At 33.1% G+C, this 16,517-nt stretch overlaps 1 protein-coding gene and 1 non-coding gene across 3 annotated transcripts in view; one reads left to right on the forward strand and one right to left on the reverse strand.

Annotated features, from left to right (window-relative positions):
* Positions 1–3,677: 3,677 nt before the first annotated feature.
* trnat-ugu (transfer RNA threonine (anticodon UGU)) lies at positions 3,678–3,750 on the reverse strand. Its single transcript has one exon. It is a non-coding gene; the product is annotated as a tRNA-Thr (tRNA).
* A 1,762-nt stretch (positions 3,751–5,512) lies between these two features.
* Positions 5,513–16,517, forward strand: part of ccdc85cb (coiled-coil domain containing 85C, b) — a 100,791-nt gene continuing 89,786 nt past the window's right edge. For both annotated transcript variants that reach the window (XM_056480582.1, XM_056480583.1), the window contains exon 1: positions 5,513–6,742. In XM_056480582.1, coding sequence (XP_056336557.1) covers positions 6,043–6,742 — 700 coding nt within the window. In that variant the 5' untranslated portion in view covers positions 5,513–6,042. The remainder of the gene's footprint in view (positions 6,743–16,517) is intronic.

Genomic DNA, 16,517 nt, shown 5'->3' on the forward strand with positions numbered 1-16,517 from the left:
GTACTTTTCTTGGTGTTAGCGAAATGTAGTACTTGTGAGACACATGAATGAGGATGAATCTTTTATGACAGAATTAGTATTTTTTTGTAAAATCAGTTTCTTTCCTTTTTTACACTTCTAGTGCACTTCAGAATCTACAGTATGACCCTATAGAGAAATTTAGAGGGAGAGTTTATCTAAAACATTCTATCATCATTTATTCCCCCTTTACTTGTTCTAAAACGATATGAGTTTCTTGTTTGTTTAAGAAATATTGAAAAAAAAAGGTGGAAACCAAAAAAAGAAGGTAACCATCGACTTCCATAGTAGGAAAACAAATATTATGGAAGTCAATGGTTACAGATTTTCTTAAAAAAATTTTTTGTGTTTAACAAAATAAACAAACACACTGCTTGAGTGTGAGTAAATGGTGTGTAAAAGTTCCGGTGTCCTGACATTTTATCCTACCCATCAGATTATACTACCAACACTGTATTTGAATGGTTCTGATGTTGGTTAGGGATTAGGTAGGTTAGGATGATATTACAACTTCAAATCACACTACTCCACATTTAAATTTACACTGGTAGCAAAATCTGACAGGTAGTATATTGCATCATCAAAATGTGCTACCACTTTTTGAATGGGAGGCAGGACAATCTAACAAGGAAGGAAAAATCGATAGAACACCGGCGAGGATTGAACTTAACCACTGAGCTATAATTTGAAACAGTGATACGTTTAAATTTAAAAAACTAAAAAGCATGTACTCCATATTATAATTTCCACTTATCAAATATTGTTTATTGAGATTAATTGTATGGTTTAAGTTAAATATTTTTAAAAGAGGAAAGATTTAATGTAATTCATAGTAACCAATCACATTTTTAATTGGGTTGTACTAGGCTTGTGCCGGTATTCGGTAATGCGATAAATTACGGTAATGAATATGCACGATATTGTTATCGCGGGCACTTCAAAATACCGTGAAAAATAATAGATCCGAATTTATATTCTTAGAACGCGCCTTAGCTTATTTTCCATCAACCGCTTGAAGAAACACTGCATATATGCTGCGCAGAACTGATGCGCACTCTGATGTAAACAATCCCCACATGTAGAAGCACTGTGTGCACGCAGGGCGCGCCGCCGCTGCCACCGCTGCCACCGCTCTCTAATCCTCACACGAAGAAGAAGCATGGCGGAAGGAGGAACGCTGCCGACAATTTATCCCCCTTCAAAAAAAAAGTCAGAGGTTTGGAAATATTTTGGGTTCCAAAAAAATGCAGAGGGATTGCTGATCGAAGACGGTTTCCCTTTGCACATTCACTTTGATATAATTGCTCAAGTTTACTTTTATATTGTGTATTGTTTTATTTATATTTATTTGTATTTAAATGTTTGAAGTACTTTTGGTTAATTAAAAAGTTATTAAAGTTACTAAGTTGACGAAACTGAAGTTTTTTGCGTTTTTTTACCTGTTTCTCTAGTAAAATTACAATATCGTCATAATACCGTATACCGTGATAAAAGCTCAATCAATTAATCGCAGCATGAAAATGTGATACCGGCACATGCCTAGGTTGTACTCAAACTTAAGTCGTTTCAAACATAATAATGAAGATATGTCATTTTTGTCCACCAGAGAGCACCAAAACAGCTGCCAACGACGTTATTTCCTTGTCTTTTTATAAAAACACATTTGAACAAATATGAATACAGTAATAAATGTAAATAAAACATTTTAAAAATTGTCATGTACAGTGCTCAGTATATTTCAGTTCACTCCATTTTGAAAATGAATAGTTTTTTCCGTTTCTCAGTGAATATAGGCAATGTATTTTGATGCATTTAAACAAAACAGTTTTATTAAACAGATATATTTATTCAAATAATATTTTAGTCATCAAACATATTTAGAAATTTAAAGGAAATACAATTAAATTCAAGTTAAATATTGCAAAGAAAAAACTACAACCTACAAAATTTAAATTTTCAATTTTCTTGCTTCTCTTGATTTTTTCGCTTTTTCAAAATTGTATTTAATATTTTTCTATAACATATAAATTTGGGTGTACTAGTTTTTGGTTATGATAAGGTTTTTTTGTTAGATAAGCTCCGGATTTGGCTTCAGTACTAACTAATCTAATGTATATGCACAAATATAATATTGTATAGTTTCTTATTAAAAATATTAATTTAAAATATATACAGTATATAGTTGAAGTCAGAATTGTTAGACCCCCTTTTAATAATTATTTTTTTTTTTTATATTTCCCAAATTATTTTTAACAGAGCAAGGACGTTTTCAGAGTATGTCTGATAATATTTTTTCTTCTGGAGAAAGTCTTTTTTGTTTTATTTCAGCTAGAATAAAAGCAGTTTTAAAATTTTTAAACAATTTTAAGGTCAAAATTATTAGCCCCTTTAAGCAATTTTTTTACTTGATAGTGTACAGAACAAACCATCGTTATAAAATAACTTGCCTAATTACCCTAGTTAAGCCTTTAAATGTCACTTTAAGCTGTATAGAAGTGTTTTGAAAAATATCTAGTCAAATATTATTTACTGTCATCATGGCAAAGATAAAATAAATCAGTTATTAGAAATGAATTATAAAAACTATTATGTATAGAAATGTGTTAAATAATCTCTCTGGGGGGGGGGGGGGGGGGGTAGACAGGGGGGCTAATAATTCTGACTTCAATTGTGCGTGTGTGTGTGTGTATATATATATATATATATATATATATATATATATATATATATATATATATATATATATATATATATATATATATATATATGAACAACATACAACATGATATTAGTATTCATCTTAAAATTAAAGCTAATGAAAATAAATAATTTTATTTTAATATAGCTTATTTTATTAAGGCAATGTTGAACTATTAACAATATTATTAATTAATGCTGTTCAAGATTGTTCATACTTAGTTCATGTTAGTAAATACAGTAACATTAACTAATGGACTACTATTTTCAAGTGTTACAATATAAACTTGAAAAATCTGCATGCACAACGGGAGTCAATGAAAACACTGGTGAAAATGTTTCGCCTTTGCTAATTTAATTCCTTTTTCATTATAGATAATAAACATTTTCAGTGAAAAGCTAATTGTATAATTGTGTAAAAAATTATCTCACATTTTCACACGTCACATAATATAAACATTCAGAAGCGTTCTTCGGTGTTGTCATTTTTCTCTTGAAACACAATTTTTTCTTGGTGTTTGATGAAGCTGTAACACGTGTGATCAACATAAATGTGGATGAATCATTTATGACATTAAAAAAAATCTTTCATTAACTTCTAAAGTGCTGTAAATCCCAGTGCACAATGTAGTATTCTGGCCAGTATTTGTCAGATTGTACAGTATGACCCTCGATTGATATATAAAGGAAGAATTTATCCAAAACTGATTCTATCATTATTTATTTAGCTGTCACTTGTTTACAAAACGTTATGAGTTTATTTATTTAAGAAATATTATTAATAAAGCTGGAAACAGGTAACCATTGACTTCCATAGTGGGAAAAATATCTTCGTTTGTGTTCAAAAGTGAACTTGGAAATTTTTTGAGCCATTTGAGAGTGGGTAAATATAGTTTGTAAACTTCATTTTGGGAGACATTTTGAGAATTTTCTTCATTGTGTAAAAATCATATCCACTCGGCAGGCCCCAGCGAGGATCGAACTCGCGACCCCTGGTTTACAAGACCAGTGCTCTAACCACTGAGCTATGGAGCCAGCTGTGTTACCAAGCGTGGAGGAAATTGGTTTTAGTCATAAAATGCAGTGGCATTTCTTGTTGAAAACTAGAATAATAAGTTTAAACTAAATAATCGTTTTTTAAAGGTTAAAAAAACGCACGTATAGCATATTTTAATTTCCACGTATCGAATATTAGCGTTTATTGAGATTAATTGTATGGTATTTAAGTTATTATAAAAACGGGAGGAATTTCATCATATATAAGAACTAACTGGCCTAAATTATTATTTTTTGTTTCACGGATGTTTGTATTTCGTTTTCGTCTCAACATCCCGAGTTACCCGGATGGAGATATTATTTGCCCGGATGGAGATGTATATTTTTTGTCCACTAGAGGGAAATGTTCACCAATACAGATTTCAATGACGTTCTGCCCTGTTCTGCAGTAAGTCCTATGTAAAAAAAAAAGATCCCAATAAAGTTAAGGAAGTAACATATTTAATTCATTTAATTTATCCAGTGAAACAAGTTTACACAAACAATTTTTTGTAGCGACATGGAATAGGCGTGCACTTGTAGGAATCGATAAAACACCTGTGTTTTGAATGTACATATACCCAAATGTTTTGGTTTGACTTACAAAATTAAAAATCAGTTTTCTTGTAAAGATATTTTTTGACATGCAATAATAATAATAAAACTTTGGAGCAACATGTGTTTATTAATTTAATGATTATATATGAGAAGTACCATATGCACAAACAAAAATGGTCCAATGATAAACCTAACATCTATTTGTTTAAAACTGACCTTTAGCATTATATTGAAACCATTATAAGCATTAAAGCATTATATTGAATTATAAGCATTAAAGCATTCTATCAAAAAATAAAAAAAAACTTTAAGGATGTATGCAATTTTATAATCATTTTCTTATGCAAATTTCTTGTAATTTATATGTCCCCTGTAATTTTTGTTGTTGTTGTTGTTGTTGTTGTTGTTGTTGTTGTTTTTATTCTCTATTTAATTCCTATTTCTAGCTTTTAACAACTGACATTTAACAATGAAGTTAAAACTAAATAAGTATCATATAAAGGTCTCAATGAATTGTGTGACTTTCAATTTGAAACCACATATTCTCAAGTCGTTTATTGATGTCTAGATTTGCAAACACTGAATAATGCAAACAATGATAAACAATGCCTTTTTGTATACAACTATAACTATATATATAAATTATATATATATTATAGCCTAATATATACTACAATCTATATAAAAATAGAGTAAAATAGGAAAACATGTTTTCACATGTTTTCACAAGCACGAGACCAGATCAAAACAATGAAAACATCTAAACATGTTAGTTAATAGCTAATGTGAATAAAAATTGTCCCTTTTTTGTTTTTCTTCTGTTTTGAAATCTAAATAGACAGCCTATAATGATAATAATAATAATAATAATGATTATTATTACTATTATTTCAGTTTTAAGGTAGATTTTGTATAATAAACCCTTTCCTTATAAAAATGAATACATAAATAAAATTCTGACCAAAAAATTCAACATATGGAAAAGTAAATAAAAAACATCAACAACAATAATAATAATCATCATCATCGTTTTTGTTTATTTAATTATTTATTTATTCAAAAATAGACAATATAATCTTTATTTAGTTCCTTCTTACACTGGCGCTTGGCAATGAGGACACTGTCTCTTTAAGAGGGCAGGTCCTGCCTTTTGCCTCTCATCTCTGAAACTGCTCAGAGCCGCTCGGATCAATTCACACACACCAGTCGAAGGAAAGAGCAGAGCCCGGGACTCTGAACGCAGACATTCACTCAGGAAAAATTCTCTCATGTCATCTGAGATCTTTTTGGGGCTTTCGATGATTGACAACACGAATGTGTGTTTTATTCAAAGACCGAAGATGGTGTTTATGGTTGTTGTTTTTTTAACACTCTTAAAACCTGTAAGATCACACATGATCTAAAATATTATTTGCTTTCCTCGAGAGAGAAAAAAAAACATGGTTTCATTTACAAACATGGTTCTGGATATATATATCGCTGATATTGTAGGACATGTAAATACATGGATGATTCCAAAATTGTTGGTAAGTGAGGCGCCAATAGAAGTAACGTTAATGGTTTGGGAACAAATCTGTTACTAATTTTCTCCCGTACGTGTAAATGTAGAATCTAACGCATGGATGTGTTAGTTTTTAATGCTTCTTTTTATTGCGTTTTTGTGGTGTGAAGAACAACACTGTCACATTTACATTGAGTGTTTTGATACTCTGAGACTGTTCCTAAGCGAGAGCCATGATGGCCAAACATTGTCCTAATGATGACCTGAGTAAGATCCCTGACGAGGAACTGGTCAGGTGGAGCAAAGAGGACTTGATCAAGAGACTGAGGAGGGTTGATGGTGAGAAGATGAACCTGATGCTTGAGCATGGGAACATGATGAAGGATATCAACCGCAGACTGCAGGTGCACCTCCACGAGATTCGCAATCTCAAGGAGATCAACCAGAAACTGCAAGACGACAACCAGGAGCTCAGGGAACTCTGCTGCTTTCTGGACGATGACCGACAGAAAGGTAAGAAGCTGTCTCGGGAATGGCAGAGGTTTGGGAAGTTTACGGCGAGCTCCGTATGGAAGGAGGTGAGCACCTATCAGCAGAAGCTCAAGGAGCTGGAGATCAACCAGGAAAACGTTCTGCGGGAGAACGCAGAGCTAAAAGACATCATTCTCATGTTGGACGAGGACAGGAACGGAGCTGGATCGAGGAGTTCTATAGACAGTCAGTCCAGCCTGAGCAACCTCAATGGAGGATCGGGCACTGTAAGAGATGTTGGCGATGGGAGTAGCACATCTAGCGGTGGAAGCGCTAGCAGCCCAGACCATCATCATAACCATATCCACAAGACTGTAGAAGCAAAGAGTGGCACTGCGAGAAGATCAATGGATGATCTGCCCGCTCCACATCATCACAGGAGCATCCCCACTGGTCTTAATGGTGAGTGTTGATTCATGACTCCCCTGCTGCCTCCATTGTTAAAAACCTTTAATATTAGTGTTGGATTGTTATGGCTTTTAGTGCATGTCTTTTATCTTATATGTGTCACCCAGGAGTTGTTCAAAGTAACTTATCAGATATGTGATCGTGGACCACTAAACCAGGCATATGAGGGTCCTTTTTTTTTTTTAATTTATACAATATTTGAAAACTGAATAAACTTTCCATTGATGGTTTGAGATGCAACTATTTCGAAATTTAGAATTTGAGGGTCTAAACATTGAGACGATCCACTTTAAAGTTTTTATGTTATTATTCAAAAATTAATTTGAATTTATTAAATAGAATAGCGCCTTGAGATGACACATCTCATTTTCAAGGGGGTCCCTAAGAAGGAGTACATCACATCATAAAAAACATACAGCTAAACAAACCAAACAAGCAGCACACTTCACCTGAAACACTTACCACAGTCTAAAGTTTTAGCAAATAAAACAAATAATCAAAAGTACAGTTTGATATACAAATAAATAATAAGCATTTAAATTAGAACCAATATTAATAACATTTACAAGTTGTTTCCAAAAAAGAACAAAAATTTGTCCTGAAAAAACTAAATGTCTTAATTTATCTAAAAGAAAAAGGAAGATTGTTCCAGTCAAAAGGAGCTTTTTATTGAAAGGAACTATGGCCACTTTCTGTTGTAATTCTTGGAACAAACAATTAATTCTGTTGCATATGACGAAAAGAATATGAGGAGGTAAATGGAACAAAAAAAATGCTTTAAATAAGAAGCTAAGGGAAACTAATATAAATGCAGTTAAAAAGAAACAAATACCAGTGATATTGACTGTGAAGTTTAGGTTGAAGCAAACCAGGAGATTCATATAATATGCAATGATGGGTTCTATACGGACATCTTAAAACAATCACATAGTGAGTTGAAGACATTATTTAAAGGTTTTAAAGTAATATCAGCTGTATTGTTTAAAATAATATTAGCATAATCAATAATAGGGGCATCCTGGTGGCGCAGTAGGTAGCATGATCGACTCACAGCAAGAAGGTAGCTGGTTTGCTGGCATTTCTGTGTAGAGTTAGCATGTTCTCCCTGTGTTCGTGTGGGTTTCCTCCGAGTGCTTCGGTTTACCACACAGTCCAAAGACATGCGCTTTAGGTGAATTGAATAAGCTAAATTGGCGGTAGTGTATGTTTGTGAGAAAGAGTGTGTATGGGTGCTGGAAGGGAATCCGCTGTGAAAAAAATATGCTGGATAAGTTGGCAGTTCATTCCACTGTGGGGACCCCTGATTAATTGAGGGACTAAGCCGAAAAGAAAATGAATGAATGAATAATAGGGAAATTGAGAAATCAATTTTTTTCTTACTTGAAATGAAAAACTAATTTGACTTTTTCAAATATGGATGGTAGGAAATGTACAATGTGTCTTCATGTAACATGATCTTTACTTAATATGCTCATAATTTTTGGCATAAAAAAAAATTGACTCATACTGTGCAATGTATCGTTGACTGTAAAACAAAAACGTTTTACTATATAAAAAACAGCAGCTGTGGTTGCTGGAATTTTATGACTAAAAATAAGCTTAACTATAAAATAACTTACATTTTTTAATGGTAAACTACCATATTTAGATAATTTGGGGTGTTCGTACACCAATGTTTTAAAGGAATGACATCTACTTTTTATACCTTTGTTACACAGACAAAAACGTTGCCTATAAAAATATAGCTTATTCACAAGCAGAGAAACTTCGAGAAGGAACTACTAAACACCAGCATGGTAACATGCATGGTTAGATCTAACATAAAACTCGAATGTACAAAACTGATGAGAAAAAAAAATGTAAAAAGAGCTGCAGAAATGTCAATTTATTTTATTTATTTATTTTTTTTACTATTAAAAATCACAATCATTTTTACAGTCTATTCCTACAAACTTGCTCATGCCAAATTAAGACCAGCTTTGTGGTCCAGTATCACATATCGACTAAATTCTGTCACTGACACCAAAATTGCATACTGTATAATAGGTCATCATACACTGAAAAAAATTAAGTTAAGTGGTTGTAAACAATTTATTTGGGCTGATTTTAAACAAACAAATTAAGCTGAAATGTACAAAATTTTATTTGTTTGTTTAAATTCAACATATAAATTGTTTGTAACATTTTTTTCAGTGTACTATCGCTTTGAAACATCATGACTTTTAAAATACATGTTCTCACAACTGGGTTGGTTAGCCATGTTTCCACTACAGTACAAAGTCAACTATTTTATGATGTCAGTTGCATCATTCCCCTTTCCATTCACATTCCCTCCTGTGGGATATTTTAATAAGATATTAACTTGTTCATTACATTGGTGGAATTTGTAAGTAGGCATGGGATGATAACCGGTTTCAAGGGTTATCGCGGTTTGGAAAAGTCAAGGTTTTAAAACCGCCAAAATTTTCTACCTATGGTATATTAAAGTTTTGATTTTTACAACTATTTTATTTAGTTTTTTTGGACAAGAGTATCTCCAGCAGAAAAGAACCCTCCACATCAAAAGCTACTGTTTCAAAATATTTGAATGTTTCTTTAAATAAAATATATTGTGTTCAATGGGGGAAAAGTTTAAAAATTTTAAAAATGTTTTTGACATTTAAAAAGAATATACTTTAGAGCTGTAATCACAATACCGTGATACCGTGAAAATTTAATAAGTTATCATATCGTTCAATCTAACACTGGCCCATACTTAGTAGTAAGTTCTACTGTTCTACAAATCCTGTGAATTCAGGCATACTCGTTGGCTCATGTTTTTTTTAGATACACTCAGATTTGTCTTTCAGAAAAAAACTTGTACAAACTCTGAGCCCTCACCTTGCACTTGTCAGTGTGTCCAGTATTTTCAGTTATAAAATATTGCATAGAATAAAAATGTCCCACTAATTTGATAAAAAGCTGGAGTGCTCCTGATGCATTATAATTCCCACACATCTCTATAAAACAGTCTCTGGACTTGCTGCATCACAGACATCAATATTTTAGCAATTTCTAAAAAATTTATCACTTTCTGGCCATCGGATATTAGGCTTTGCTTTTTTTTACCATTTCATGAGTCTCCCAATACAGTTTGATGGGGACTCGGAAGCCACTTCGCGTGATGTCACAAGCAGATATGGATCAAAAACAAAGTAACAAAGTCATGTAAAACTGGGTTGGCAGAAGATTCACAGACATGTTACATACTTCACTCAGTTCTTGTCCCACTCATGTTTCTTTATTCAGCTTTTTAAAAAAAATTCTGTATTGACTCCATATGACTCACTATTGTTTAATGAGGAATGTGGGAATTCATGATATGCAGCTTTTCTGTCTAAGTATATTGCACTCCAGAGTTAAGCAACCGAGAGGACCTGCCACTCTCACTGAGCCGTAACCTGCAATTGCATTTGTTTTGCCCTTTAATTCAGCCACGGGTTAATTAACGTCCTACATGCTCTGACAGAACAGGTGGGAAGTTTTGTTTGAGGACACCATGTTGTGATTCATAGCTCTTGAACATACTGGCAAAGCAAGTTTTAAAAGAGCAACACTTCTTGCGCTGATCACAAGACTATAGTCAACATTTCAAGTTGACAAAGTTTAAATTGTTTAAAACTATTGAATAATAAACTTTTTTGATCCATTTTAATTGTTGACTACTAACAAGTAGGGCTGCATGATAACAGAAAAAATTATAATCATGATTAATGTTAATGAAAATGTTAATCACGATTAATAATGACAATTATTTCTTTGCGTATATATATATATATATATATATATATATATATATATATATATATATATATATATATATATATATATATATATATATATATATATATATATATATACAAATATAAAAAAACATATATACAAGTATAAAAAAAAACACAACTTGTAATAAAACTGGGCAGGGGTTAGATACTAAGAATCGGACACTTGTTATATAATTTCAATTTCAATTCTTCTTGTCCAGTTTCTGCATGCACATTTCGTTCACTTTTCGTTCACTACTCTGCTAGGAACTTCGCAGCTGGAGAGCACTTTCAATAATAATCTTAACATTTGCTTAGAGATGGATCGCAAGATGTGCTCAAAAGAGTGGCTACATGTGGTGAAGAACAATGGCAAATCTAATTATTGTATAATTATTAATTATGTGTAATTATTAATAAGTAATTATTGTAATAAACTAATAAGTTATAAACCAAAGTGATGCGACCAACATGACAAAGCATCTGCGGTTTGTTCAAATACTTCACGAATATCGAATTGAAAGAATGGCATGTTAGGTTCATTGGGCATCCCGGGTGCAACGAACAAGAGTTGTGCATTTAGTTGAAATTTTTGAGCATGATGAGTAGTTAGTTAGTTTTATTTAAATACATTGAGGTGGAACTAAACCGCAATCTCTCCGACTCCTCACTCATAAACAGCAGGACATGTTTCATCTTTTCCTATTGCAAAATTCCTGTCATTTCTCTTCTGCAATTTAGATTTTTAAAAAAATCTTCTTGATTCTTTTAAAACCGAAAGCAGCACCCGTCAATTGGTGTTTTTCCATAAGATACACCTTATGAATGTTTTATGTTATAAGTCTTTAATGTGCTTATTAATAAGTTTATTTTATTCAAAGCAGCACCCAGACGTAAATTTATCCTTGAAAGCAGGGCACGAGAGCGATGCATGTGTTGGATGATAGCTTTTTATTTTTTTGCACGCGCACGATCAATTCCTGATCCTTTGCTCTAAGTTTTTAATCAAAAGACAGGTAATTTATTACCTTCGATGTACTAAAATATTTGTTAGATGAATGTTATCTAAAAAAGCATATAAACTGTAAAAATGTGCACGGTCTAATCGCAAATAATGAAAATTACTTATCTATTTCATTATTTAATGCATAAAATAGGCTAGTCATTTTATAAATTGAGTTAGATGATCTGAAACTTTTAATTGCATTTTTATTTCCTGTAAATAATAAAAGTTGCATCAGATTGATGAAAACAAACCTGAATACCCACGTGAAACTTTTTTTTTACATTGAAACAATTGAATACAGTGTCTTCTGTCTACACGACTGGCAAACATGTTAAAAAAAACTGTTGAATCTCCGCGAATATTTGGTTAACTAATAAAACAGTTTAGTGATTTTAGTAATGCATAGAAAAACTCAAAGCAGAAGTCTCCTGAGCTTATTAACCCACTAATGACAGCCACTTTGTGATGGCTTTTAATGTGGTTAATGAGGTTTGTTGTGTTACCTTGGGAAGTTTAGAACAGGAGCAAAGGCTACCTGATCAACATTGCATTCCTTGGAAAAAACTACAATCTAGACGCAGTCACCTCATGCTTGTGATGCGGTACAATCTGTAAACTCCGCCCATTAAAATAACGGCTTGGTCTTTATACTGTAAAATTTAGAAAGACGATATATAATTATTGATCGTGGACCACAAATATCGTTATCGTGATTATAATACGATTAATCGTGCAGCCCTACTAATAAGTTTTACAAAACATTAGGGGTGTAATGGATCATGGTTGATTCGTATGGATAACAACTCATGGTTCGGAACAGATGTGACCTGATTAATACAATTTTTTTACTTGTAGATTAACCCTAAATGTTTAACGATCGCAGAGAAAACATTTAGGCTTTTCTGTAAAATATAATGATGACGGAAGAAGTAGTGGTAGGTTATTTGGGATTTGATGGGCTTTTATACAGGTGTTTTCTGTCACTACTTGTTTAGCCTGCATTAATTCATTCAATGTAAGCTGCATGATTAATCATTAAAAGATCTGCATCTCAACAAACAGGCAAAATGAATGATAAATTATGGTTATTTGCATATGTTTATTAATCCTTCAAATCGCTACATTCAAATCTGTGTTTGAAAAATGCAAAAATCAAGAAAGACATTCAGTTTTTAGTCTTGAGTTAGTCATGAAGTTACAAACCAAAAAACACAGAAGTACTGGGATAACAGTTTATAGTTTAGATAAAACCACTGATGTTTATGGTAAAGATTACAATCACCATCATATGCATTTAACTTGACGCTCAAAAATGAAAGTTGTAGGCAGCAATTACATTATTTAACCAATAGGTGACCATCAAAAATATGCCACTGAATAATTCTTCAAAAATGATCCATCTAGCAATAATACATGATGTTTTATGCCTAAATAACTGAATCATTTATTGAAAATGAGACTAATAATAAATATGGGTTGTACAAATTATAATGTTGGATTTCTACATTTAGCATTATCAGCAACAGTGGTAGTAACAGTACAATACAATTTAATTTTATTCAACTGGTTATTTCTTTATGTTATCTGTAATAAAATTACAGGTTCTGAGTTGTTTGTTAAAAGCAAAATTTTCTTGCAGTGCTGTTTTTGTAATAAATGGAAAGCAAATTGCATTTGTCTCCTCCCCTTTTTGGCTGATCCAAAAAAATGGCCCAATCCATGACTAAAAAAACATGTGATGCGAACCATGAGATTTGTGATCCCTTACACCACTACAAAAGATATACATGACTTTACTTACAGCTGATTAGTCTAGTTTGAATTTGCAATCTCCAACCCAGAGTAAATTGTACCAGTTACCATGGCAACAAAACCCAATCAAAACCAATCTGCCTTCTTAAACCTGAAAACTCACCAGTTTGCTCAAACGAACTGCAAATTTACAATGGATTTACCAGGGTAAAAATTCAAACCGGCATTGTGCAACATGGATGTTTTGCTTTAAAGGGGTGGTCCAGAATGTAATTTTACGGCTTGGTTGTGTTTATAAGATGCAAAGCAATGTGTGCTCATGTTATTTTTTTAATAAATCTCGCTTTGATTATATACAGCTACTCAGCCAACATGAAAACGACTGTAAGATTTCCTAGTTCCTCTGAAAGGCCTGCCCTCAAGAGGCTCTGATTGGTCATCTGTCATAATGTGCTGCGATTCGTGGATCGGCTCCACGTCACGCTCGTACAACCATGCACCTTTGTGCTGTGTAAACAGTCAGTCAACCTCATGCCCGCTCTTTAAAATAAAATCTTAAACGAGTGAAAATGGGGTGCGGCTCCTTTAAGAGAGATCGCCATTGTGTGTGTGTGTGTGTGTGTGTGTGTAACTGTCTGTAGAAGCGTGTAACACGAGAAGCGCTTGTGCGCGGGACCAATGTTTATTTTTATTTTTCTCTGCTGCTCGGATTAAGTTATTGTTCTGTAATATACAGTGACACTGTTGACAGAAGAATAAAACACAAGATGTAGGATGCGACCTGTGTGAGGCTTGATTTATTTTTCTGCTGCTACACGAGTTAGACGAGCTCTCCTGTATTTTTTTTTAACTCAACGCATTACACAACATATTTCACATGTATTCGGAATATGCATGTTTAAGTAATATGAATTGTTCACATATCTTTGGCGAGTTCAGTATCTGAGATGTAAAACGCACGGAAAATGCTGCCTATAGAGAGACATGCTCGCACTGGTGAAGAGTGTGCGTGTGTTTACATCAGTTTAACTGATAAATATGAATTGGTAGCTAAATCGTTATCGGTGCTAAAAAGCATTTACCATTGTTTACATCTTTGCTACAACATACTATTAAGGCTAGACACTGTTCATGCCATGATTAATTTTAACAAATAAAAACTCACAGGCTACAGCTTCTGCTTGTTGGAGCTGCTCCTTCTTTGAAGAGATTTTAACCGAATCTAGCACTGAACTGGGAGAGATTCTGGAACTGTGTTTTGTCAAATCCTGCTTGCTATGTATTTTATAATTCTCTGGAACATAATTTATATTGAACTGTAAGCACTTCTGTGTTTGTGTCGTGTCCTTTGGAAGCCCAAATACAGAAACAGTAGAAGCTCTGTGGAAGTAGCAGCGTTTGGACGACATTTCAGCTTTCTCTGCTGTAACATTACAGTGCCTCTGGCCACGCCCCTTAGCTGCGCAGTGTGTGTGCGCGGTAAAAGTATGTTTGTGATCTCACTGGCCCAGAAGTATTTTTTTGTAGTCCCCAAAATTTGTTCATTGTAGGCTTTGCTAAGCTAACTCTGTAAAAACCAAGGTCTCCCTTTGCATTGAACTTTAAGCGTCTTACATTCAGAGATGCTGTTTATGTTCACACAGCTACATTAAACATAAACTAAAGTTCAAAATATGATATCGTAGTGGACCACCCCTTTAAATGAATACATCATAATAGAATGATTAAAATACAGTCATTCTAAATGTTATAAGGTATAATTATAACCACACTATGATGCAATTTGCGGGCTTTGCAAAGGATTAAGTTTTGAAGAACTAGCTGAGCTTGTTTTACAGGATCACTTGGTCACTTAATGGTTCATCGATTTTACTACCCACCGACACACTTTAGTAAAACATCTGTCATGAGCTGACAGCGGAGCACATACCACAGAAAGCTAGATTTTTCTACTTTTACTCTTTTTTAAGATCTGTGTGTGATAAATTGTATAATCTCCTTAACAAGCTATGCCATTGGTGGCATTTTGCCCCATCAAACATGTTACAACTTTAGATTTTGTGGTTTAATAATTTTAATTTGATCATTTGTACAGCTCTAACAATGTTTCTAAAGCTACAAGGAAAATAACTGTACTATAGTAATAACTTACTTAAATACCTAGCTGCAGACTTTTAGACTGAAATCTGATTTGAGACCAGTATTACAACACATTACCATGGGAAACCTAAACAAGATACTAATGTGGTGCTCAAATTTGGCTATTTACACTACGTCCTTGTAGTTTCTCTAGGGCTGCATACTAGGAAAATATGCAATATTGTTGTTGAATATTGTGATAAAGATATTTCTTGTGATATAACATTTCCCAGGAAATTGCTATTTTTAATTAGTGTAACAGTCATAATAAAATGAGCACATAATATATAGTTTTTTTAATCGAATTAAATCTAATTCAGCATAATAGCGTTGTGTAAAACTGCAGTCCTTTAGGCAACGTAATAGCAATGGCATAATAACTCAAGAACTGTGGCAGATAGAAATATAGTAAGGCCCCAGTTGATTGGTCAAATTTGGATAAATAACTTCTGTAATACAACAGAAACACTTGGCACATTAATTAATTTAATTTATTCCACCTCTGTGTGATACGGGTATTTCTTACGATAATGATATTTTACTGATATATTGTGCAGATTGACTTTTTTTTTTTTTTTCAATCAAATGCTTTCTAGTATCTGACATGTACCACCCCCTTCAAGACGCTTCGCATGTGCTTTCTCTCTGGTAGAGCTGTGATTTAAAAAGTAAACCCTATTGACTGTTTTAAAAAAAGGGGAGGGGCTACTCTATGTCCTGTCCTGTCTTCTTGTTTCAGTTGAAATTTCATCACACACTGAGTACGTTTACATGGACACCAATAATCCAATTTTAATACGATTAAGACAATACACTTATTAAGAGTCTTCCATGTAAACAGCGATTTTTGATTAATTTAATTCGATTACGCTCATAATTTAACTAAACAGAAATCGTATTAAGACTAGTGGAGTTTGCCTATTTTAGTCGCATTCAGTACAGACATTCAATTCTATTCAATTCAATTCACCTTTATTTGTATAGCACTTATACAATGTAGGTTGTGTCAAAGCAGCTTCACATAAAAGGTCATAGTAAATAGGAACAGTGTAGTTCAGTTTGGTGTGTT

The sequence above is a fragment of the Danio aesculapii genome, chromosome 20, assembly GCF_903798145.1.
Source record: "Danio aesculapii chromosome 20, fDanAes4.1, whole genome shotgun sequence".
In the NCBI taxonomy this organism is placed as follows: Eukaryota; Metazoa; Chordata; class Actinopteri; order Cypriniformes; family Danionidae; genus Danio; species Danio aesculapii.